The sequence below is a fragment of the Blennius ocellaris genome (assembly GCF_963422515.1).
Source record: "Blennius ocellaris genome assembly, chromosome: 4".
In the NCBI taxonomy this organism is placed as follows: domain Eukaryota; kingdom Metazoa; phylum Chordata; class Actinopteri; order Blenniiformes; family Blenniidae; genus Blennius; species Blennius ocellaris.
The window spans coordinates 8692991-8717739 of record NC_137653.1 but is presented as its reverse complement, the minus strand read 5'-3'; the positions used below and the strand labels follow the sequence as shown (position 1 = coordinate 8717739).

Below are 24749 nucleotides of genomic sequence, written 5' to 3'. Positions count from 1 at the left end.
TAGTGCTCCCGAAAATGAGCCTGCATGACTTCGAAAAAAAACCTTCAAAATGAAATAAAGATCTTCACAAATTTAAAAAAAAAAGCCAAAACTGTTTTAATAATTAGAAATGGATTAATTCCAAAGAAACTTTTTGTGGTTCCTGCCAGTTGCTGTAGGCCTGATAATTCTTTGTAATCCTTCTCATACAATGATAAGTGCACAGGGAAGCAAACCACTACCACATGCCGAACCGAGATGAAGACAAAACAATACTGTGATTATTTTGATATTCAGTCACGATAATTGACTTATTTATGGAGTAACGAACAGTTAATGGGAAGCAGACAGACTTGTCTTTTGTTTGGTTCTTCTTATGCGCAGAGAAAATTGGAATCCGTCAGGCAGGGCTGTGCTATAAGGAGGCCTCTGCTGCCACCGAGTGGCTTTACTTACGCATCACTGCAGAGCTGCGACAGTCTGATCAAGATGCACTGTAGGTTTATTTACTCTGAAAAGGGAATAATAACCCATATAATGACTCATATATCATGAGATCAAATTCAAATGCATTCGTGTATTCTTGGAATAATTTCAATATTTTACAATATGAATGGAAAATATTGTCTTTTGCTTTTATCATACACTGCCTGGCCAAAAAAGGTCACACACTCTAATATTTCATTGGGCTGCCTTTAGCTTTGATTACGGCGCGCATTCGCTGTGGCATTGTTTCAATAATCTTCTACAATGTCACGAGATTTATTTACATCCAGTGTTGCATTACGTTTCCACCAAGATCTGGCATTGATGATGGGAGAGTCTGACGGCTGTGCACAGCCTTCTCCAGCACATTCCAAAGGTTCTCAATGGGATCAAGGCCTGGACTCTGTGGTGGCCAATCCATGTGTGCAAATGATGTCTCATGCTCCCTGAACCACTCATTCACAATTTGAGCCCGATGAATCCTGGCATTGTCATCCTGGAATATGCCCACTTTCGGTGGACCAAACATTATATCTGATTAAATATGGCAACAATTATTCACATATATGGAAACAATAAAACTTTAGACTATTTAATATACAAGAATTTTCAATCTACAAATTAACTTGGTTTGTTTCTTCGTTGCATTTGAATTTACTTTGATTTGACACTTGTATGTGATTGTACACTGTATGTGTAGTTAATATCGACTTAATAAACAGGAGGCCAATAGAGAAAATTTATATTTTCATGTTATTACTACTACTTAGTTTTATGTAGATTTGTATCCTAAAATAATTTAAATGTTTGAGTATTTGGACACTATTTTGAAACACGTCATCATTGGATTCTGCTGTTTTGACCTCTCTGATTTTGATCCCGCACACACACTCTTAAGTCAGAGCTCGTTTTCACACCAACAGCAAAATGAAGACTGCATGAGTGGAGCTTTTTATAGTTTGTTTTTGACGCGTACGTTCCCCTGAAAACCACAACAGGGAGCTGGTGACGGTTGATATCATCTCAGGTGACCGTTGCCCTTTCTTGCAATTCGTTGCATTGTGTACCTCAGAGACGAGGTGCAGTAATCGTTGCTTTGTATTTCAATTGCAGCTCAGCCTAGGTAGTTAAGTCAATGCAATGGAGTGAGCGAGTAATGTGATTGGATATAAATTTATTGTGACAATTGCTTGCTACATGCAAAAGAAACAGCATATGGAATTGCGACAAAAAGAACAAACCATGTTTAACCTCCCTCAAAAAAAAAGGAGTGTGTTCAATTTCAATGTGTTGCAGAAACATACTGTGCAACGTTTCACATCAAAGGATGCTGACAAAGGCCCGCAGAAACACAAAGGGAGGCCCCTCATCTGAAAGAATTACAGAAATACATTGAAGCTTGTGATGCTCCAAAGTGAATAAAGCCCATTACCCATTGTTCTGTCACACTGAAGTCCCTGCTCTACGTTGCTGCATGTGCTTTTATTTGTGCACATCAGAAAATCCAATACAAACAACAGATGCTTTAAACAGTCTTCATGTTGTTAACCTCAATGTTTTTTTTCCCTTCCTTTTTAAAATATTTTTTTTTATAAAAAAATGGGTTAAGCAGCAACTGAAGAAAGGACAAAAAAGAAAATTAATTATCTGCTGAATCTGGTCAATATGAGGAAAAATGAGGACTGAGTGGACACTATTAAGTTATACAGAAGACATTTGGAACTCGGTAAGACGTTCTATGAAATGCGCAACTTTTTCCTTTATTCACCTTAAATGAGTGAAATTAATCCCACATGACCTCTCTCTCTCAACTGGTGCCATCCTTTCAGCTCGCATTACAAAGTTGTGCTCTGTCCACTAGGAGACGGCAAAAATGACAAAGCTGCCAGGGTCCTAATTCCCTGAGCACCTGCGAGGGAGACACAGAGATGCGGGGGAAATCATGGGGGAGGAATTAGCTTACAAAACAAAGAGTCTGCACAGCTCAAGGAGTAAACACTGAGCTACTGGGGAATGAAGAGACAAGCTGAGACATTATTAGAGGTCAAGTGAGGTGACACACACTCATAGGCCACAACATTAAGTACACCTGCCGAACTGCTGGCTGTAGCATGAACACACGATTGGCGCGATGACGCCACAGCAGCAATATGAGATGCCTTTTTGAAGGGTTTGCATGCTCTGCCACTGGCTTGATGCCAAGAAAATACAGGTTCATCTCCAAAAGCTTGAATATCACATCAACGTTCTTTATTCCAACTGTTGCTTTATTATCTTAGCCTACAAGGCATGAAAATATTGGATACATCACCAAAAAATATCTTCATATTTATTAAAATCGGATGGACAAAATCTTTACCAAATAAAATTCTAAAAAAAATACTCAAAAATCCAGTTGTTGTTGTTTTTTTCTCCCTAAATCATGGATCAAATCAAACTCAAGGACCACAAACAGCACTTTGTTGTCAATGGGGGCTGGAGCTGCAACAAGACATTTGATGCTTCAAATGTTTCTTTTAGCTTTAGTGTAAAAATGTACAACTGTATTTTTGAGAATGTCAACATTAATATTTATTTCCCCCAAACCTGTTCACCTCCAGAATGATGTTGGTCAATTGTTTGCATGCGTGGGGAATGAATCTGTTGCAGGGCTTTGAACTAAAATATCTATCTAGTATCCTGTTGAATAGAAAAAACGAAGGCAATTCAAGCTCCGAGTACTAAATGCTGTGGCTTTTGCGTATTTTTTTTTTTTTAATCATTATTTTCCAAATGTGAGCAAGCTAAAAATGAGGGGCTCCGCTGGGAGGAGCAGTAACTAGAAGTGATACGGGGTGTGGGTGACCCAGTTGGACGTCTGCTCTTTGGTGCGCTTCGCGGAGCTGTGGGTGGTGAACAGGGATTTAAATGCCTCGGACTTTTCCTCCATGCTCTGGATGGACCTCTTGGTTGTGGCTGAAGCCGTCGACGACTTGGTGCCATTGGAGGAGCCGGAGGATCCAGACGGCTCGGCCTCAGCTGGGAGGAGCAACGACGAGAGGGAGAAACAACATCAGGATGGAAGCAATGCGGGGACACAAAAATCACACGTAAAATGCCTTCTAATTTTGACTCATTATTGAGATTAATTCAGTGGCGAAATCATGTAAAACTGCATTGTCATGTCGTCAAGATACCCACTTGACTCGCTCTTGTCGCCATCGTTTTGACTCGAGCTGCTTCCCGCTACATCCACAGGTGGAGACGGAGAGTTTTCTGTCAAGACAAAACAAGCGGGGAAATTCGGTATGAATGGTGACCTGCCAGGAAGGCATGATCTCTTACTCACTGTCAATTAAACAACTCATGATCCTCCTGAAAACATCTAAAAAAAGAAATATGACTAAATGTTTTAGTATGTAATTTGTAATAGTCGAGGTCATAATGGAAAAACTGAAACCCGGAACTTTGCGCCTGCTTTACTTCACATTAGTCTACAGAGAAACACTGCTTTGGTTTAAGAAATGTCATGCTGTTTAGAACACATTTCGGGGAACAATGTGGGGGAAGATATGACTTTCAAATATTACCTGGCGGTTTTCCAATGGCTAAACGTAATAGTTAAAAAAAAACAAAAAGCCCTTTGTTTTTTTTTTGTGTGATCACAAAAGCATTTTTCACAAGCAGGAAGAGCACACTTCTGAACTTTCAATGCGAAGTTTGTTTTCAATTGGTGCACAAGAAATAAAGATCAGGTGTTTTGCGGCTAACATCCTGTTCACTTTGTGCCGTCCCGAAGAGGAAACCACACCAACAGTCTCTGAGGACAGACTTCAGCTCTCTGATCCAGCAGCCACATAGAAACCCACCCCACCTTTCTCTTTTTTTCCACTCTTTCATGAGAATCGGTGATTCAAATCAATACAGAGGTGAGTCGCCGTTTCAACAGAGCTTCAAATCAATGCTTAATCTGTAACAAATCTCTGACCTCATTGCAGCTGGGTGTACTTTTCCTAAAATAAGAAATGACTAAAAAGCAGCAAACGGTATTCGGGCCATGAATGAGGGAAGGTACGAATCAACAGAGTCTGTAAAATATAAGTCCAGTTTTTGAAAGCTACTCTGACACGCCACATCAAACCAAGATAAAGCACGTTTTTATTTTTTTTGTTTTGTCATGACAGTCATGGCAGTGAATAAAATGTGCTCTCTGCTGGTGGCAGCAGTGATTTACAGCTGAGGAAGTCCACTTCACAACAAAGCAGCAGCCTTGTGCTCATCAACTTTCAGGGAATTGTGGTGAATAAAGTATTTCACAAAACAACTCTGGTTACTGAGCATGACTGGACTAAAAAGGTCACAGGAATGGATAGGACAACACCCAGGTGTTCAACCACAAGCTATATATATCATCATCAGAGTTCATGTTTTGAATACCGCAACAACAGATTCAAAAATTATACAAATGAAGAAGTGCATTTTCGGGCATTTTGCAGTGTATGGTTTTGTTTATGTAAATGCTGAACAAAAGTGGCTTTACACAAACCTGATGGTGCGGACACCGTTTCGGCTGCTTTGCTCTTCTTTGATTTCTAAAAGAAAGAAAAGGCGAGGATAATTAGAAAAATACACACACAAAAAACGCTCACCCTGTTATAAACTTCACCTTGAGTGATCAATTTAATCCGATGTGTAATTGTTTTGTTTTTTTTAAAGATTCTGTTCTAAAGAAAGATGAAAAATATTCACATTATCTCATCATTTCATACAAGTTGAAGATTGTTGGTACCTTTGTTTTGGCTTTGGCTCGCCTCTCTCCCATCTTCTCTTTCAGCTTCTCCACCTCCTCCTTAGTGCCATTGAGCACAACGACATCCTCACTTTTGAATGGATCTCCACACTGAAACACACACACACGCACACACACACAAATTTAAGTTGTTTTCACAAGGTTGAGATGCACAACAGGTAAGGAGAAGGAGCCCTGCTTTGTCTTGCAAAGCCATGGTTTGTTTACCTTTCTTGATGGAAAGCATGAAAGTAGTCTGGCTATGTAGCTACGACAGGAGAATTTCCATACAAAAACTGCACTTTTATTTTATATTGCAAAATAAAAATGCAAATATTTGCTGAGCCAAGTAATTAGGAACACTAAAGAGACAATTTCCCAGGCACAACGCCTCATTTTTCACTTAATTTGCTTAATTTCACTTAAGTGTTGAGTTTACTCCAATGGAAAAAAACCAAACTAAACTCTGTGAAGCAAAAGGGCAACTTGCAAATTCAATCTGTCACACATGCTCAGATCGAGGGAATGAATGATGGAGACGAAGGGAACTTAACTTCCTTGAACAGCTTGATTCCGGGAACTGTAATCTCCTTTAACATTTTAATTTGCAAAGCACAAATATCACATCGTCCAACTCCAAATCAAAGGTTTAATCATTTTCTGGGTCCTAATCACATTTGTGCATACATCACTTCACACTGATTGATTTTCAGTATTTTTTTTTTCCCAAAGAGAACTTGGATAAACAGTTTCTAAAATGTTGAGTAATTGTGTGTGATGTAAAAAAATTTATAAAAATCTAGTTGTAAAACAAAGATTATGTGTGGACAAACCAGTCAAACTAAAACATTTTTTTTTTAAAGTATACATTTCTGATGAAAACATTCATGATCTTGTGTTTTATCAGAACAGTAAAGATAATACAGTAGATTTATAAGAAAGGAAAAAAAAACAAAAAAAGGCCTAACACACCCAAGTAGAAATACAACTATCAGAGTCCAGAGTGACCAGCAGGGGATCCATTGTGTGGTAGCAATGCGGCTCAGTGGGTGTGAACTCTGGCCATGTGCTCTGTCCAACACAAGAGGGATAATCTCAGAAGCTGAGCAAGCAGCAAACAAACTCTGTGCTGCTCTGAAGTCAGTCACTCTGCTGTGGCTGTCACCACAGATGACCGGGGCCACCGGTGACCTCAACTCCTTATCAAACAGGCGGGGGAACGAGTCAGCGTACAACCGGCAACACGGGACAGCGAGTCCGGCACTCACTGGAGAGAGACGCTGTGGATAAATCGACATGGACACCTTGTGTTGGGCAGACGAACTGGTATTTAGTATGTCTGAGAGGACAAAGGAGCAGGGAACCTGAGGTCAACGGATCAGGTGAATATATATGAAAATGTGAGAGCGAGATGTGTGGACCACTGAGTGCATGGAGGAGTGGAAAAATCCACTGAGGCAGAGACAGAGAGAGAGAGACAGAGAGAGAGAGAGAGAGAGAGAGAGAGAGAGAGAGAGCGAGAGAGTATGGTAATGTGTGTGACTGGGTGTCAGTGCTGGTAACCAGGCAGGGATGGACCTTGTCTCATGGGGTTGTGGAGGGGAGCGACTTAATCAGCAATGAGCACAGCGAGCGAAAAAAAAAAACACACACACACACACACACACTTTCGCATAACGCTGTGTCTCACTCTGATAATCTGAAGCTGAGAGAGCGCTGCCTCCCTGCCTGAACCAAAGTCAACATTTCTGACAACCAAATTTAGCTGAAAAACACATCAGACTTCGCTGCTGCTGCTGCTGCTGCTGCTGTGGATGATGGAGCCGATGGAAATGACCTGTGTTCACTGCAGGACCGCGAATGGAGTGTACCAGTACAACTCCATGTAGCTGTCTGGGTAACAGAGGATCAAACAGCCGCTGCTGGATGAAGTTCACCAGAAAGGACTACAGACAGACCTGAGTCAAAGGTAAATGATTTTTGCAATCCCTGAATGAATTCAAGTGATGTGAATCGATAATTACGTGATAAAAAAGAAGCCAACGCTATTAAACTGAAAATAAACTGACAAACATTGAGAACAAACAAAAAGTAGTTTGGCTCGGGAAAATTTTTCCACTTTGTTGGAAGGATTCATCTCCACTGAAGATTAACAAACACTCACATTACTATGGCAGCACCCCTATGGAAATCTGCATCTTTACTGCTATTTTCACCTGGGCTTTAATAGCCATGGGATTCATTTCTGTTTTCACTAATTCCTCTTTTCACAGTTCTTGTATTTAATGATGACCAGAAAAAATGGCTGTGACCAAGTCAGCATTGGCCTTTCAGCAACATTTTTTATATTTAGCAAATGCTGACTAATTTTGATATTTTTCTGTGGTGACTCTTCAGTTTTGTAGCAGAAGAGCAAGTTTAATGTCAGATTTTAAAAACAAATCAAACATTAACAAATATGACAAAGTTTTCCAAGCACAAAGGTTTATGATTGCTTAAATCTCGTCTCTGGTAAGAGCTGTGTTCTTAAAATACAATAAAAAAGAAAGCTCCTTGACCCTCCAAAGACTGCTTAGGCATTGATTTGTGACTTAAAACGGTTTTTAAAATAATCAATATCACAATTGAGGTTGACTTGTGTATATACATTTTCGATAGAAAACAAGCTTGATAGTCCAGTAAGAAATGGATTTGGCATCACATGCAGCTTCCAGCATGCAAAACACAAGCAAATTCTGACAGCTTGTTTTTAATGATGCGCGTCATGAGTGAAAAACTGTCAGGCGATTTGCCGAGATGCACTGCGTAGTCCTGTATCACAAGTATCTGACTGAATGTGTTTCTGCCAGAGAGGCAAAGCAGGCTGTTAAGTGCACAGTGATACAGGACATCTCTTGAGGTTGCTTATAAATATTGCAAAAATGTGTTCAAGGCAACAACTGTATTTGAAATAACAGCAAGCCAAAAGCATCGGGGGAACAAGTCTGACACGTATTCCTGGGATACAATTGACCTTGTCTCTCCTACTCTGACCTGAAACCAGTGGTCTGTTTTTGTATCTCATTGTTTACTTATTCGATGCTATCTGTTGTACCTTGCACATACAGGTTTTCCTGTTCTGCAAAAACAGCTGCATTCATTCTACTAACAGGTTTTGCAGAGTTTCTCATTAATCTATCAATTAGTCTTCTTTTTAACGTTGCTATTTATTGTTTTTTTTCTACCAGGTTCACAGTCTGAGAGAATTTCTTGTTTCTTTATCATTTTAGTTATTTTTCTCCACGGGATCGGACGGTTGGCTGCAGGATAAATCTGCTATTCCGTACTTAGGTTTAAAGCACATCAGCAAAATCATTGCAAAGCATCAACCAGATATGCTTCGCTGCCATATATAAGATACAGCAATAATAGGCCAGAACTAGTACACTGAATTAATATCAAATCAATTAGATCCAACCCACATATTTAACCCCATTTAAAAATTCCCCAGCGGTACAGTGCCTTTCTGCAAATAACCAATTGTGACGCCTCTGTTACAGGATCTTTATCTGTGGAGGTGTTTGGGAACAAAAGAGAAACACGGTTATTATGTGCCTGCTGGAAGGGACAAAATGCAGCTTCCTCTTGTGCCTTGGGATGAGTATTATCATCTGTTCACTAATCTATTTGAGAACCTGGATGCCAACTGAGCTGCAGCCCTCACAGCCTAACAGCCCCGCAGCCAGTTGTAGGCCCTTCTCCGCCGGATGTAAAGCTTTTCTGCCGGGCGCAGAGAAAGGAGTGGAGTGGTCGCGACGTGACTGCCAGGTACGCTTGTTTGTTTTATGTGTATATGTGAGCAGTGATCTGCACTGAAAACTCGGAATTGAGTACCAGTATCCCGGTAGTGCTTATGGGTGTTGCGAGTCCCATTCTCTTTCATTTGTTATTATCCAAGAACACTAAATTCAAAAGTGGTATTTTTGTGTCCATAGGTGGAAGGCTATGCTTTGAATGGTGGTCTGCAGTGTTCCAATCTGACGAGAGATCTACACTTCATCACGAAGCCTTTAAGCCTGGAAGAGGAGGCCTATCCGTTAGCTTTTATCGTGACTGTTCACAAAGAATTGGAGCTTTTTGTGCGGCTGTTTCGGGCCATTTACATGCCACAGAATGTGTACTGCATTCACGTGGATGCAAAGGCTTCATGGGAATACCGGAGGGCCGTCGAAAATCTAGCCAGCTGCTTCAATAACACCTTCCTCTCCAGTAAAAGTGAGACAGTGACTTATGCCGGGTTTTCTCGCCTGCAAGCCGACGTGAACTGCATGAAGGATCTAACAAAGTCCAAGGTCGGCTGGAAAAAGGTGGTGAATCTGTGCGGGCAGGACTTCCCGGTCAAGAGCAACTGGGAACTGGTGCAATATATGCAGAGCAAAGAGTGGAGGGACAGAAACATGACGCCTGGGGTCAAACAGCCAGTGTGGATGAGGCACAGGACACACCTTCAGCACAAAGAGATCACCGGGTCACACGTAGTTCCGAAAGGGCCAGGACTGAAGAAAGGACCTCCTCCACACAATCTGCAGGTGTATTTTGGAACAGCCTACTATGCTCTCACAAGGGATTTTGTGGGGTTCGTTTTGAAAAGCCCAGCAGCCCATGACCTCTTGGAGTGGTCCAAAGACACATTCAGTCCAGATGAGCACTACTGGGTGACGCTGAACCACATCAAAGGTAAAACAATAAGGTTCAAGAAGATGAATTAACTTGATTATTGGCCTCAAGTTTGAATTGACAGTGTAAAAATCAGTTTAACAGAGTTTGACTAAATCAGTGTATTTGAGGCACAGAAAAGTGATCTCAGCTAAAGTTAAACATAGAAGAGGTTCTTGACCAAAGTTACATCAGATCAAAGTACAGCATGGAATCCCTTAGGCCTATAACGGAATGCAGAATGACCTATCGATGTACAACAAACTTTAAAAGGAGCCTGTCGGAAAATGACTACCACTATGCATCACAGCTCTGCAGATCCATAGTTTATAGAAACATGCATTCGTTTTGATATTTTTATTCAATAACTGCCATATAAAATAGGTGCAATGAGACCTTTAGTAAGAACATTATGGATTTTACATTTATCTTGACAATACACAAGCCAGATTCATTCTTAATCCTCACCTTTAAGATAGAGGTATTAAATAAGGCAAAGCTCACAACGTCTATGTTTCCTGATATATATTCACTTTGATTTTCATTGGTCTGCCTTCCTTTTTTTTTTTTTGAAATGAGTACCTTGTAATCAGTCAAGGCATTATTTGTGAGTCTTCAGGAATATGGTAGTTTGCTATTAACAAGCACTGTGGCCACAATCAAACATTTGTTTTCTGTAATATAATCAACGTTTCAAATATAGTTTACTGGTGATGCTCAAATGTCAAAATCAGAGTCACAGAATCTGCGTGGCCGAGGCCACTTTCACTTTCACGACATTAAACATGGCTGAGTGCTCAGTGACAGTTATGCCAACTGCATGGTGGATCATTTCCCCGCACATCTAATAAAGATTATCAACACAGCATTTTCCGGAAACTTTTCTGCGAGAAGCATCCAATTGTGAAGATAGAAGAGACACGTTTTGAGCCGGACCGAGTAAATGTTCACAATTACATTAAGTCATATAACGGTGATTAACTTTGTCTGGCTGCATGCTTGAAGGAGTTCCAGGGAGCCACATTGACGGGGGATGGGAGGGAGACATCCGGGCCATCAAGTGGAGGGACCAGGAGGGACGAGCACACAGTGGTTGCAAAGGTAGAATAAAGACAAAAAATATCATGTTTTCTTAAAACTCTCCTTCTTATTCACCAACACGTGACCAGCAACTGGTTTCAACTTTGTCTTGTGGATGTTTTAACTCCACACAGGATTAAGAAACCGATTACTGGGCTGCTTCCTATTTACTCAACAATACACGATAAGAAGGCTTTTTTTTTAAAAGATAGGAATATTTTCTGTGGGGTGTACTGGATGTTTTATGTGACCTTCAACAAGTGGGAGTTGTTTTATTACAGCCCCGCATTCTTAAACAGAAGCAACTGTTTGGGTTTTTTTTAAATCAGCTTGTAACTTTGTCGAATTCATAAAGTGTTTTTCTCTGTATTTGGTTATAATTGGGCAAAAACAAAATTTGAATTCAACAGCACACGGGTCTACTGATGAACACACATGCATCGAGCAACCTGACCACTATAATGTCGTTTTGCAGGGCATTACATACGGGACATCTGCGTCTATGGAATAGAAGACCTGCCATGGATCATCAACCGGAACAGCATGTTTGCCAATAAGTTTGAAAGTAAAAGCTTCCCTGAGGCACTGGACTGTCTGGAGCAGTGGCACAGGAACAAAGTGCTGAACCAGGCCACTGTTCCCGTCGAGCCCTCGTGGCTGCTGGCCACACAGATCCAATCAAAGAGCAGCGGCAGCAGCGGATCATTTGCACTCGTTCGGTGGCTGTCCCTGTCCAAATGGGAGCGGGAGGAAATTAAACTGAGAAAGATGGGGTGACTGCACTGTGCACCTCTATGTTCTGATGTACAGTTGAATGTATTCATGAAGCTTTTTACTTGTTTATCTTATTAGAGTGTGTATGACGGTGGACTACTATTGGCATGTGAGGCAAATATGTTACAGCAAGTATTCAATGCGTTTAGGATTTGACATATTTAAATAATTTATTATTCTCTAGTTTATTACAAATACTTTTGACTAATTTATTGGTGGTTGTTTATCTTGATTTTCCACAGTTAGGAAACAGAAAGTGTACACGAATAAAGGGAAATATGTTAAAATAAACATTCTCCCCTCTTTATAAAGTGCAACAAACACTACAGTTAAAGCTTATTTTTACATTACAAAAGGCAACGCATCTCAGAAATAATGTCAAAGTCAACATTGTTTTCTTGCCTCATTTTGGAAACTGGTGTAAGATTCAGTGTATTTTGAGTATTAACAGGAAGGTTAAAATATAACTTCTAAAGCGTCTCCAAACCATCTCTGGCCTCAAGAACACCCGAGGCTGGGTACATGTGCCAGTGTTACTTCATAGTACAGGTAAAACATAAGCCGATGGATTGAAGATTAAATGAATGCTACAATGGTTGATACGACGTGTCACAGTGTCAATAGCAACTCAATCAAATTGTTCACCATCAATCTCTGATACAGCAAGAAAAGAAAACCAAAAAAATCTATTTAAAAAAACAAAGGATACTGTCAACTTTGAAGTGCGGTCATACATCAATCCGGCCTACAGGATGACACTATATAAAATGCAACCTAATCTAAATATAGATTTCTAAATTCTAAATATAGTCATCTCAATATTTAGAATTTAAAAGAAGTACAAAGAGAAAATAAAACATGTTTCATGCTGAAGACCAGAGCAAATGTATAACTTGAGAAGAGATGGGATTTTGACAAGATTTGTCAGAAGAGAATTCTGGTGACTTCTCATTGCACCTTCATTATATGTTGTTTGCACTAAAACACGGGAAAAAGATTGTGGTATTTTTTGTGTGTGTAGGTTTTCATGCCACGACTTTACTGGCCAATCAAGGTCAAACAGAGCTCGACTGGACTGCCTTTATGGTCAATAACAAACAAGATAACCAAAGGCCATTCACAAAGTAGCCCCGAGTCCTTATTCAATTAAAGTTTGAATGCAGCAGAAACGAAGGAGCTCTAAACAGACCAAACACAATAAATGATGGGCTTCAGAAACATGGCTATAGAAGATCACAACGGATGTGCGAAAGGTGAAATTTTTCTTTGTAATGTTTTGACACATGTTCAAGCTTATAGTGCATACAGTACTTTTAACTCAGCATACAGCATTTGATATACAAGATGCAATAAATTAAAACTGCATACCAGGTCTCCAGAAACAGTTTTCCTCAAAAACATTTGTGAATTTTTTTTACATACATTTTCAGTTGCAAACTGGATGTTTTCACTTCGAGAGAAACAAGAGCAGTTATCATTTCTGCTTCCTACCTCAAAATAGCCTGTTCATGGGAAATTGTGACGACAGTTAAGTGCTTAACACTAACAGTCCAAAAACAAAAATAGTTTTGTGGGCGGGTTTCTGGGAAATTCTCATGCGAGTTCAATTGGGTCACTGACAGAAATGGGTTAAAGAGTGGAACAGTGAAGCTAAAAATGAGAAAAATATGTGTTCACATACTCTGCTGTGACCAGATGAAGCAGAGGGGCTTACTGCCTCAACGGGATACACAGAGAGAAATGAAGTGTATGATGACTTCCCACAGTTTGCAACAGTTTCTAATTTTATTTTACCATACTGTTGCATGTGTATATGTTTATGTGGGTGCATGTGTCCATGACAGAGAAACTGTTGGCAAAGTGTCAATCAAAAAATTTTCAAACTCTGCCACGATGTTCTCCCACCTCAGCTGGAACATCATATCATAGTTTATTCTCACATGCCTTATGTTTCGAAGTGCTCAGCTCATTTACATGACAGAAGAATCTCAATATATCTTTTCACATTTGAGACTATTTCTCCAACTGATGCGTCACACAATGACAGTTTAGACTTTGAAGTGTTCTTCTGTGAGCGTTGCAACATGTAGCTGCATGAAAGCACTTGCCAACCACAGTGCGATCAACAGTAATATCCCAGTTACTTTGTCACATCTTTCAATTGAACATATTTATTTCTCAATATGTACACTTTAACAAATATATCAAAACAACATACAACCATGCAGTATTTTTTTTCTTAATAGTGGTCACATTAAAAGCCAGCTCCATGTCCTCCTATTCCTTTCCCCTCTTGAAACATTGTGATGGTATATCTGTAGATCCGTGATAGTAGATCTGATTATGTCACATTGCGCACTCTTCAGCCTTGAGAAAAACCTCATGCTAAACCAGGTACTTCCTCAGAACAGGGGTATTACTAGCACTGGCCCTGCACTTCCCCGCATATATTGCAGCAAGCGTAATCTGCATTGCGTTTCTAAAAGCAGCAACTTGGAGAAATCGCCTACTCTTCCACTCCCTCAGTCACAAGGATCTATTTAGGTACCAAAATATGGTACCGTTTGATTTAATGTAAATCAGTACTCAGAAATACCGACAGAATTCGGTCGGTACCTATAAAATTACAGAATTTGGTACCCATCCCTAATGATAACACATCATAACTGATGCCAGAACATGACATTTATAGCTAATAGTAGGGAACTAACTGCAAACAAATAACCAAGAAACAAAACCATAGTGTTTGCTCACCTTGTGGCAGATTTCTGTCTTGACCTCTTTCAGAGCTCTGTCAGAAAAGACACAGCCACATGTCTGCAGGTAACAGAATCTGAAGAAAGAAACACTTGGGTTATTTTCAACAAAATTCCAGTGTATAGTGCCATCACCACGCACTGTAAAGTAAAAACTTGAAACAAGATTGTGATATCTGCAAATACGTTTATCCTATGTTAAATAAAATAGCTGAGTTACGATCAACACAGTATCAATTGGCAACAGAGCTGTTATTTATGATAAACAGATCCTTCAGTGAAGAAAAAATGACAATGTCTTTATCTTTTAAGTTCAGATGATAGTATTTACCTGTGCTTTCCATTCATCTCCAGCCCCACAACGGGGCAAATGAACATTCCGCAGTAGATGTCCTCATATTTGTCTCCTTTAGTATTTCTCCCCTCTCCCTCCCATTCAGGGTTATCAGTGAGGTTGAGCTCCTTTATATCCTACAGTAAGAATGGGAAAATAACAATCAGTATATCACCCAAGCAGAGAAATGACCATTATTCTTGTTTATTTTAATAAAAACAATTTTTTAAACTGATATACCCTTGTCCCACGGATATGTACGACAGCCTCAGTATTGGGCCTCTCGGCAGACTTGTCAAGAAGGTATTCAATGATTGCATCTTTGTTATACAGCCTGAAAAATAACATGGACCAGAATTTAAGAACAATGTGTGGCATTATATTGGAATGGAGTGAATTTACTAACAAAACAGTTTTCTCCACGTCAATTGAAGTGTAGAAATGATATAGGTCAACTCTATTGCATCATTAAAATATATTTTCTCCACCTGAGTACCAAAACAACTTCCTTGCTCGTGGTGAAAGAAAAAGACTTACTTTCCCAGTTCACAGGTAACAATAGGACGTCTGAGTTTCTCCTGGCTCAGGGCACAATACTTCCACTTGGCTGCCAATTCAGCACTTTTATCAACCTGGAAATGAAAGAACCCCACCATAAACACTCATTTTAATTAATACAAGATACAACATTTGGAATCTGTGTTTACAAATACATCCATGACACTGATGTTTACTATGACAGCTTTCTATAAATACATCCTTTCACAGACCTGGACATCATAATACCCAGGGGTCAAATGTAGCCCTTTAGCTCTACTTGACTGGTCCTGGGGATGTCACTGGGAATCGTAGGGAGTCAATTTCCTGTTCTTATTGGATTGATTACATTTTAAATGGTAATATTTTATTATATTAAAGGTTGAGTGAAACCCCTTGGGGAGCAGTGCAAGTAATTGTTACTTCACAAAATTAGTATTTCACAATGGAAAAATATATTTTTTATTAACTTATGTACTGAACGCGGAATTTAGAGAGAGAAAATAAAGATTTCCAGGCAAAGACTGGGGAAGAAAAATAGTGGCAGCGTAACCGCAACTCGTAAAAATAATGTAAACAAATTATTTTATTTAACAGAGATAATTCCAAATGAGCAAAACTCAAGTCAACTTAAGTAATATTATTTACACCGTACATTCAGAAGTAGTGGCAGGGTGGTTGTAAGTGTATCGTCTCTATCGCTTCTGTCCACGTAAGTGAGCAAATTTGACGTATAAAACCTTAGATTTCGGAAAAGAAAACTTGTTTTGGAAACAAATTAAATAAGTACTTTATCGATGTTACACCGAGCGCGCTTGGATCATCCTTTAATCAATGTGTGGATAAACAGTCATGTTTACATTCTGGCTAGCATTAGCCTGTTAGCACCAAGCTGACATATAACGACAACTCCACTCACAACATTGGAAGAAACAAATAATTAAACGCAGGAAACTCGCCTTTTCAACTTTTTTGGGTCCTTTCACGAGTTCGTGCCTTTTGGGAATCGTACCACCGTCACATCCCATCTTGAATGTGAAGTTTAATCGAAGCGGTGAGTTAACACGGACAAAAACTGCTCGCAGACCGGAAGTCCCTGCTCGTAAACAAAAAACGAGAGATTTGCAAAGCTCGCGGGATGTGTGAGGAATCTCAGGTCGCCCTCCAGCGGTTGAATGAGGAAATGCTGAAGTTGTATTTCAAGGCGACAGCCACAGTGTGGAAGTATTGCTCCGTATATCAATGGGCATCAGCTTATTCTAAAAGAAAACTCTAAGCAAATGGGAGGAAGGGGTACAATTCGACCTGCGAAAGGCAACAAATATATACATTTTATAATTGCTAATCATCCCTTAAATACAAAGTGAAAATATCTATTGATCCACACAAGCAACCTGAAAATAATAGCAGGGAAATACATTTTTCGAAAAAAGGACAAAACAATTTAAAAAAATGTCATGTTGGCATTTTCAAAATCATACATTAAGCTGAGACCCCTTTTACACCACTGTAGTCATGCATGTAAACAATTTCACACAGATTACTTCACCCATCCACTGCTCATCCATCTATAAGACGTTTTGAGTCAGCCATTAAAGCCAGAACTAGTAAGTGACATTAGTCTGGCTTTCAGGCCTCTTGTCAGAGTGGTCTAAAGATGAAAGTTTCCTTGGAAGATAGTTCAATGAGTGCTAATGAGATCTGTTTCCTGTGCCTTGCAGGCTGCAGATTAGTTTACTATCGATGGTGCTGTCCAAGAGCGACCATTAGTTTGGGGAATACCTCAGTGGAGACATCCATGGCGTCATGACTAATAATCTTTGTGGAAACAAAGAGTGAGTAAAAACACAGCACTGGACTTCGTTTTGGCTGAGAAAACAGCTTTGAACATCTTTGTATTCACCACACACAAGAAGCCACACGCCTGGTCAAAATGTTGAAAAATTCACAATATAAACATTGAAACATTTTTCCATTTTGCCTGTCTGTTCGATTGGTTCTTCCTGTAATTTATAAATTGTGTTATGTGTCTTATTGAATTTCCCCCCTTTCTCACACAGAGCTAAATGTTTAGTATGGATTTTCATTAAAGGCAATGGAGTGAAAGCTCTGTTAGCAAACTATCTTAGAGAGTACAGTGCCCCAGGCTGATTGTGCAAACCAACACCTCTGAAACACACAATGCAAAATAGCCAATGGACAAAAGAAGAGTAGAACAATGATCCTCTATTCCTGTGTTGCATGTTTTGCTGTTTAAAAGAAAATCTATGCAGTATTTCATGTTTCTGATCAAACAAAATATTAAAACTTACAGCATATCTAAATAATGCGGCTACTTTAAAGATTTTATAAGATTTTATTGTGGAGTGATGAATACGCTTTTTTTGTGATGCTGATTAAAACTTCAAATTCATTGTCAGTTACAGAAATGATACTTATCTGAATTAAAGGTATGTAAACTGATATTATTGACATAATTGAGACTATGGATTGTTAAAGCCTAAATATTATGTTTTGCAGCACTTTTTATTAAGTGACTATACATTGGAATATATTCTTGAATTATTTGACTCTTAAAAAAAAGAATTTTTACAATTATACGTCAACTTGAAACTGCAGTATAAGGATAGCACAGCTGAGGAATAAGACCATGTGGGGCTCCTCATTGCAAGTCCTCGTGTGTACTCACTAACAGTTGAATCTTAAGAATTTGCACAGCTGAAATGCTGCTTCTTCTTCCCCAAACCCCCCTCTCTCTGATTGACCTCCCTACCACACATATCTCGGTGCGCTACCCAGCACGGCTGACCCAAAGAAAACCCCAACCACCAAGAGCCCATCCAACCTCATGTTTATACTTCCATGATGAGTCCAACCTGCCCAATCAGACTTCCAGTGCCTGGCCTTGAACTGAAACTGTATACATCTTAACCATCCCAGCCATCCAAAGCAGCCAGCGAAGACTAAGGCAGCATTAATTGCATAGACCGGCCCTGGTATTGCACCGAGTCCAATGCATTTAGCGTTTCTAATTGGGGAGGAATTGCTGTGTTTACGTTGGCCCTGGTTGATAGAGCCGGACGCTTAGCCCTGCAGCCAGCCGAACTGAAGCTTCTCTGAAGAAGGAAAACCAAACTGCCTGGGCCCTAAAGTCCTGCTGGACTGAGCTGGAGGGAGATTATTTGGAGCAGAGAAGTGGGTTATTTACTTGCATTTATCTTGGGACGTTTCTGGCAGGTTTCACCTCAAATCAGTTGCGGACAAGGGCATGAATTGAATTATCTCAAGGGAAAACCCTTGCAGGAGGTTTCTAAGATTTGTGTTCATTTTTCATGAGCAACTTGTTTTTGCAATAAGTTACATCTTGAAACAAAATAAGTCAAAATAAACTCTCTGGATTTCTTGTTTAGTTGGTGTAATCAAAACTGAAAAAGAGAAAAATTACAACTCCTTATGTTTGGTAAAAGTGTGTGTTGTGCATTTTTCTTCATAGTAGACCTTTGAACTAGTTTTCATACTTTTACCAAGCAGTTTAATTTTCTCATACCCAATCATTGCCCCCATAGGAGGCATTTTCCGACATTTATTTTTTCAACTCGGCTCCACAAAATCATATAATGCATAATGCTTCAATATAAAGGCTGTTGTGAACACATTTCATTTTCCTGCTACAGCGGATGAATTGACATATTATCATGTGTAAGAAGTCCAGAGCACATCAAGAATTTAACTCCAAATGCTGCCTTCACCACAATGTTTGCCCATAATAAAAAGGCTGCTGTATGAAAGAATATTTTATTTGTGATTTTAGGTCGAGCAGGGAACGCTGCTGTACTCCCACACCATGCAACAAGACATACGCAAGTTCATGTACCGAACATATAATGAGAAATCCAAAACTCTGGAAAATGCACACCACATCCAACATGAAGACTGAAACGGGCTACCACACACACCATTCGACCACAATTATTTTCTCATTCCTTTTTCTGTTTATGTTGAAACTCGCATAGCTGAAATTATGTCAGTTGGAAATGTAGCCCGTAACTAATTTTTCTATCCTCTCGGTGTGAGTGGTATTAGTGTTATTGTCATGCTTGTGTTTTTGCCCCATATTAAAATAAATGCCTGCAAATGACCCCACGTAGTCTGGCATACTGTGCTAAACAGCATAACGTCAATTGCTGATGTGGCCAGTATCCATTTTTATAAAGTAAAAAAACGGATCGAAGGAATTATTCTTATATTTTGGACAGAACAGATGAGTCAGCAGCAGTGAAATCCTTTGCTGTCTGCGTTGCTCTACCAGCAGAGTATGAGTGATGAAGAAAAGCAGGCCTAATGTTGCTGTGATTTCTCCAGCAGATAATTGCGGACCATTTTTCCCCCCCTGTTGCACCAGTCTGCTGTGAGACAGTTTTAATCCACTGACTGCAAGTGAAGTGTACAGCTCAACATTTTATTTACCACAAACTTCACAAAGCACTGGGACCTTTGTGGGCCCTGCCAAGCTGAAACACAGGCCCTGCGCACCAGCGCACACCCGCAGTCCACCTGGACATATTTTCACCGTCAGCCCGCCAGTTTATGATTATCTTTTCCACTGTGGGAAACCAGACCGAACACCCGCAGACGCAAACCCACCAACAGATAAATGGATACATACACGAACACACAGCACATATACATGGAGTTCAGAATCTAGGTCTGTGAAGCCAGACAACCATATGACACACACACACACACACAATTCAGGTTCGCTGCATGATGGCTGTGACCGGGTAAGGAAAGTCTCCATACATCAATGAACGGTATATGTATGGAACAATTGCTTGTGTGCTGGCAGCACAGACTCAAGTCACAACTCATTAGCTTGACGGGGCACCCGAGAGGTTCTGACAGCGTCCTGGCTGTGATCGATGTGGCCTGGGGTGACGGGGACATACCTGTGGCTGCATTGTGTACTCTGCGGGCACATGGTGAAGACTAAGCACAAGTAGCAGCTGAGACCTGGCAGTAATGGTAGCTAAGGGTCTGGGTGTCCACGCCAGCCGCCGCTTCACCCTACACGTCTTCAGCAATAACAAAATCCACTCTCACTTTTATTTATTTATTTTTTAAAGACTGTTGCTTGCTTTCACCGGCTCATGCCCTCTCTCACTTCTGGTGCCCACACACACACTCACTTGCAATAAAGTCATGAGGGGAAACAGCGGGTGACGCCGAGTACCGCCGCCATGATGAGCTCAGTGCTAACTTTGGATGCTAACCAAACATCCATTTGGACTCATTATTTTGAGTTTATTAACCGAAGCTCGATTCTTTAGAAAAAAAACTGTTGACAGTTCGGAAAAAAGACTTTTAGACACCTCGTGATTCAGATGAGAAGAGTTACAACATTCTCCTATCAGTGTTCGGAACGCACATGCAGAGATTGAGTAGCTTAGCAACATAAATGGACGGAAAGAGCCTTTTTGAACGTGTCCAAAGGTGAAAACATCCACCAACCCGTAAATTTAAAGCTCACCAAGCGACCCGTTATATGTTGTTTCATTCAAGTCAGTGAAACCAAAGTGTAAAAATGACATGTTTGGGCTTTATGGGTTTTATGTGTCTGGCAGACTTGAAGTGACAAGATTTGAGGAAGTTATTGCTTCAGGACAAGAATAACTCAGCTGAAACAGTGAGCTTCCCTCTTCAGTTTACAGATTGAACAGGTGTGATTTTCTTTTTAAACTGGTGAAATCAAGGTTTGCTTGTGTGTAGAATTTGTTTAATCTGTGGGAAGTTGTTCCTTTGTATGTGAAATAAGCTCATTTATAGCATGAATACATTTTGCTTGAGGTTCTTGTCCACCGGTTAAGCTTCTTTTATTCTTAAAAACTGTACTATTTGCAGATTTATTTTAGGAGGGGGGGGGGGGGGTGCCCATAGTTTACAGCAACAAATATTAGCCCTGTGATGTGCAGAAAATGAGCTGTCTGCAGAGTTTTTATTCAGTCCCCTCCTAGATGTCTCTCTGAGGGGTCTTTGGAAGAACACATGTTTTTAATAAGGGTCCTTGCGTCTGGCCTTGCATAAATGTTTTGCAGCGTTCCTTCTGTGAACTGGGGCCTGTCTTTACAGTGGAGGCTAATCAGCTGTAAATTCTGTTTTAAAAAGGAAAAGGAGGGCATGGAAGGAGTTAATCTCCAAGGCCCATTGCATTCTCTGCCTCACTCTTTATTCTCTGTCCCCCTCTGCCTCTATAAGTCTGTCTCCCAGGCATGCGTGTACAGTGAATACGCACTCCCTTCAGAAAGTGAAAGGAACAGATGATGACAAAAAAGAAAAGAGAGAGAAGAAAAGGCTCAATGCTTGACAAATGATCTAATAAACGGGTAGGGAGATTACAGGCGAGGTGCCCACAGGGAGAGGAAGTGGGGCAGTAAATATTTTTTAAAAGCTGTCAATAAATTTGGAGTGTTGAGTTGAGAGAAGTATCCACAGTCGGGGCCAAGGACATTGGGCTCCTGTGTTGGGTGGGTTCTTACGCTGTGGTTAATGGCCTATTGGCCAAGACTAATTTAAATACTGAATGACTAGTTTTTGAGGAAATTGTTGATTCAGACGAGCAAAATTCATACCAGAATTACTTTTTTTCCCCGTAAATTACAGTTAATTAAAATGACGACAACCAAGTAGATTTCATGCAAGTAAAACAACTAAAACATATTCAGGTGAGTTTTATGAAAAGGTATTAGTTATACTGTCAAAAATAATAATGATATGCCATTTTATATGCTTTGATGAAACTTCAAGTTCATAGAGTGATGGTATAACATGTTACAAATGCAGCCAGAATTCATTGTGTAATTCTGCACACAACAACAGTGAAATATACATAATTTCATATCTGCTCAAAAAGAATAAAGAAATAAAGAAATATAAGGTTGTTGCTTAGAAGAAGCAGAAGAAGATTTTTAAAAGTAGTGAAAAAATGTGGCCTTTCTGTTCATCACCACATTAACAACTTCTAGGGAAACGTCAATGCATAAAGGGAACATATTCAGAGAAAGTTTTCCAATCCGCTCTACTTCTCCAGTTTGCGAGGAGCAGTAAAGTTCACAGACAGCAGTCTCACTTTCCCACACCTTTCAAGCCCGCTTGTTACTCAGCAGCCCAATTAAAGCTGATTTAAAGGTTCACCTGCATGCCTATTGGCAAATATCCCCACAGGGCGGCGTTTCCTTGTGATTGATGGGTTGATGAGATAATGACAGACAGCCACAGGTCTCATCTGGAGTTGTCTGTTTTAGCACTGTAACACCGATTGCCTAATTGTCTGGATAAATCACTTTTCTGACAGCAAGACTATAGTGAAGAAAGAGCCAATTGTTACAACAATTATACATGGCTTTGTCCTTTCAAGCTGTGCAACTCGTATTCTGACATTTTACTAAGAGTTATGTGAATATCTATGTTATTATGTATGGCAGGTCAATTTAGCCTCTATCAGCCTACTGATCAATTGTGTTGTTACACAGTCAATGGATGATTTCTGGATTTACAAACACAAACACTCAAACCCCTGCTATATAGAGACGTTTACACCAGAGGAGTGTAACACACTTCCGACATCCTAGAGAAATGTAGAATAATAACTGTACTCAGTGTTAAACCTCGTGTCATATCTCTCACTTGTTAATAACCGCTATAGGAAATTGAATTTTTCAGACCTCCCAGTCATCAGACAAAACACTAAAAAACACTGGCTTAATTCCTTTCTACTCTGTTTTCCCACCAGTGTGTTCACTTGGCAAAAGATCATAATTAGTGGTCAAGCTACAAAAATAATGACTGGCTCTGCGTTGTGCTCGCTGTGACGGGTGGTATGAAATGTTTTTCTAAGGTGAAGACGTGTCATGGAAATGTTATCCTTTTCACATAATCACATGTTATCTTTTGTGATCTATCTATCTATCTATCTATCTATCTATCTATCTATCTATCTATCTATCTATCTATCTATCTACACAGTCCTGCTCTCAAACAAACTGCAATCACAACAGACAATTCTGAGAATCGCAGGCAAGTGTCAGGATACTGATACTTTCTTTAACACCTTCCTCCTCAGCTTTTGAGCAGATCCTCTTGAGTTTCTGTTTGGTAAGCAGAGGGAACATCCTCCCGTCGGTCTTGTTCTCCGCTTGCCAGCTGGTTTCCCGTCCTGTGGATGAAGTTTCAATGATCCTTTGACACATGTAACCTCTGCTTCCAAGACTTGGTGGCCCCATGTTCAAGACCTTTCAGCCCATTCAACACACTTGGAACATGATGAAATGTTAACTGCATAGAAAAAGTAATTTAAAAACATGTATGATACTGTTTTTAAAAACATTAGTCAAAATAAGTTATCTCAATGAGTAAAAACAAATGTGAGTTGTGTTTGTGGGAGTTTTCTCCAAGTACTCAGTTGTATAGTTTTCCTAAAATAAGCCAAAAATATGGATTTGAGGCAAATTCTTCATATCTCAATTACCCGGAGGTGTGAACTTGAGTGCATGTGTGAAAGTCTGCCTCTCTGTGTTTGCCCTGTGTTGGACTGGCAAGCTGTCCAAGATGAACACTGCCTTTGCCCATAGTCAGCAGGGATCTGCGCCAGTCCTTTTGACCATATGTTCCCATTTATATGACAATGTTTTCAAGTAAAAGCCGTGCACTTTCATTGTGTCTTTTGTCTGTTCATTTACTCGAGTCAGAGAAAAACTTTTTTTTTGATAAGGGCTTTTAGGGTGCACTGGTTTTGAAACACACCAATCTCCCCGTCCATGTAAACAGAGAATTGTAACTGAGTGCTGCCCATGCACACTGCAGATATGGTAAATATTTTTTGCTGCTTAAGTGCCAGTCGATCGACAACAATAAAAATTGTTGTTTTAATGTTTCACATTTGACAGCAGTACATCAACAAACTGTAAATTCCCTGTGATTTACTACACCATCAACTGGATCAGTGGAGATGCTTTTCTTACATGCCACACCAGTGGGCCTATACAAGGACAGTTTTAAAGAGCCTGAATATTTATGTTGTACTGTTCTCTGCGCATGAGTGTGGAGTTGTACTGTAAAAATACAACTTGTGGACTGACATGTAAACCACAATGTTTCTGGTGTTTCAGAACGTGCTGTGATTGTTTTTGAAACATTGCCTTCTGGATATGAAACTTTCTGAATTGAAAACTGAAAAGTTAACTATTTCTATTTTATCTTTCTGATGTAAATGAAAGCTAATTTGGATAAAGAGGTGGCATGGATGGATGGGTGGATGGATGGATGATGGATGGATGGATGGATGAAT

The 24749-nt window shown here is 39.9% G+C and overlaps 2 protein-coding genes across 2 annotated transcripts; one reads left to right on the top strand and one right to left on the bottom strand.

The window, feature by feature from the left end:
• Positions 1-1642: 1642 nt before the first annotated feature.
• On the bottom strand, positions 1643-16502 carry rtf2 (replication termination factor 2). The gene is made up of 9 exons (XM_080494643.1): positions 16369-16502; positions 15410-15504; positions 15113-15206; positions 14870-15009; positions 14537-14615; positions 5234-5344; positions 4991-5036; positions 3646-3720; positions 1643-3483 (listed from the first exon to the last, which is right to left on the bottom strand). Exons 1-9 carry the CDS (start codon positions 16435-16437, stop codon positions 3284-3286), a joined length of 909 nt encoding a protein of 302 aa, XP_080350769.1. The 5' UTR covers positions 16438-16502; the 3' UTR covers positions 1643-3283.
• gcnt7 (glucosaminyl (N-acetyl) transferase family member 7) lies at positions 8822-11926 on the top strand (the record flags this gene model as incomplete). The annotated part of the gene is made up of 4 exons (XM_080494642.1): positions 8822-9040; positions 9208-9949; positions 10934-11029; positions 11484-11926. The coding sequence occupies 4 exons, from the start codon at positions 8822-8824 to the stop codon at positions 11783-11785; spliced, it is 1359 nt and encodes a 452-aa protein (XP_080350768.1). The 3' UTR covers positions 11786-11926.
• Positions 16503-24749: the final 8247 nt, after the last annotated feature.

Coding starts and splice junctions, on each gene's coding strand:
- rtf2 (XM_080494643.1), bottom strand. CDS start 16,437: ATGGGATGTGACGGTGGTACGATTCCCAAAAGGCACGAACTCGTGAAA. Junction 15,207..15,409: donor GTTACCTGTGAACTGGGAAA/GTAAGTCTTTTT, acceptor GTTATTTTTCAG/GCTGTATAACAAAGATGCAA. Junction 3,484..3,645: donor TGGCGACAAGAGCGAGTCAA/GTGGGTATCTTG, acceptor TGCTCCTCCCAG/CTGAGGCCGAGCCGTCTGGA.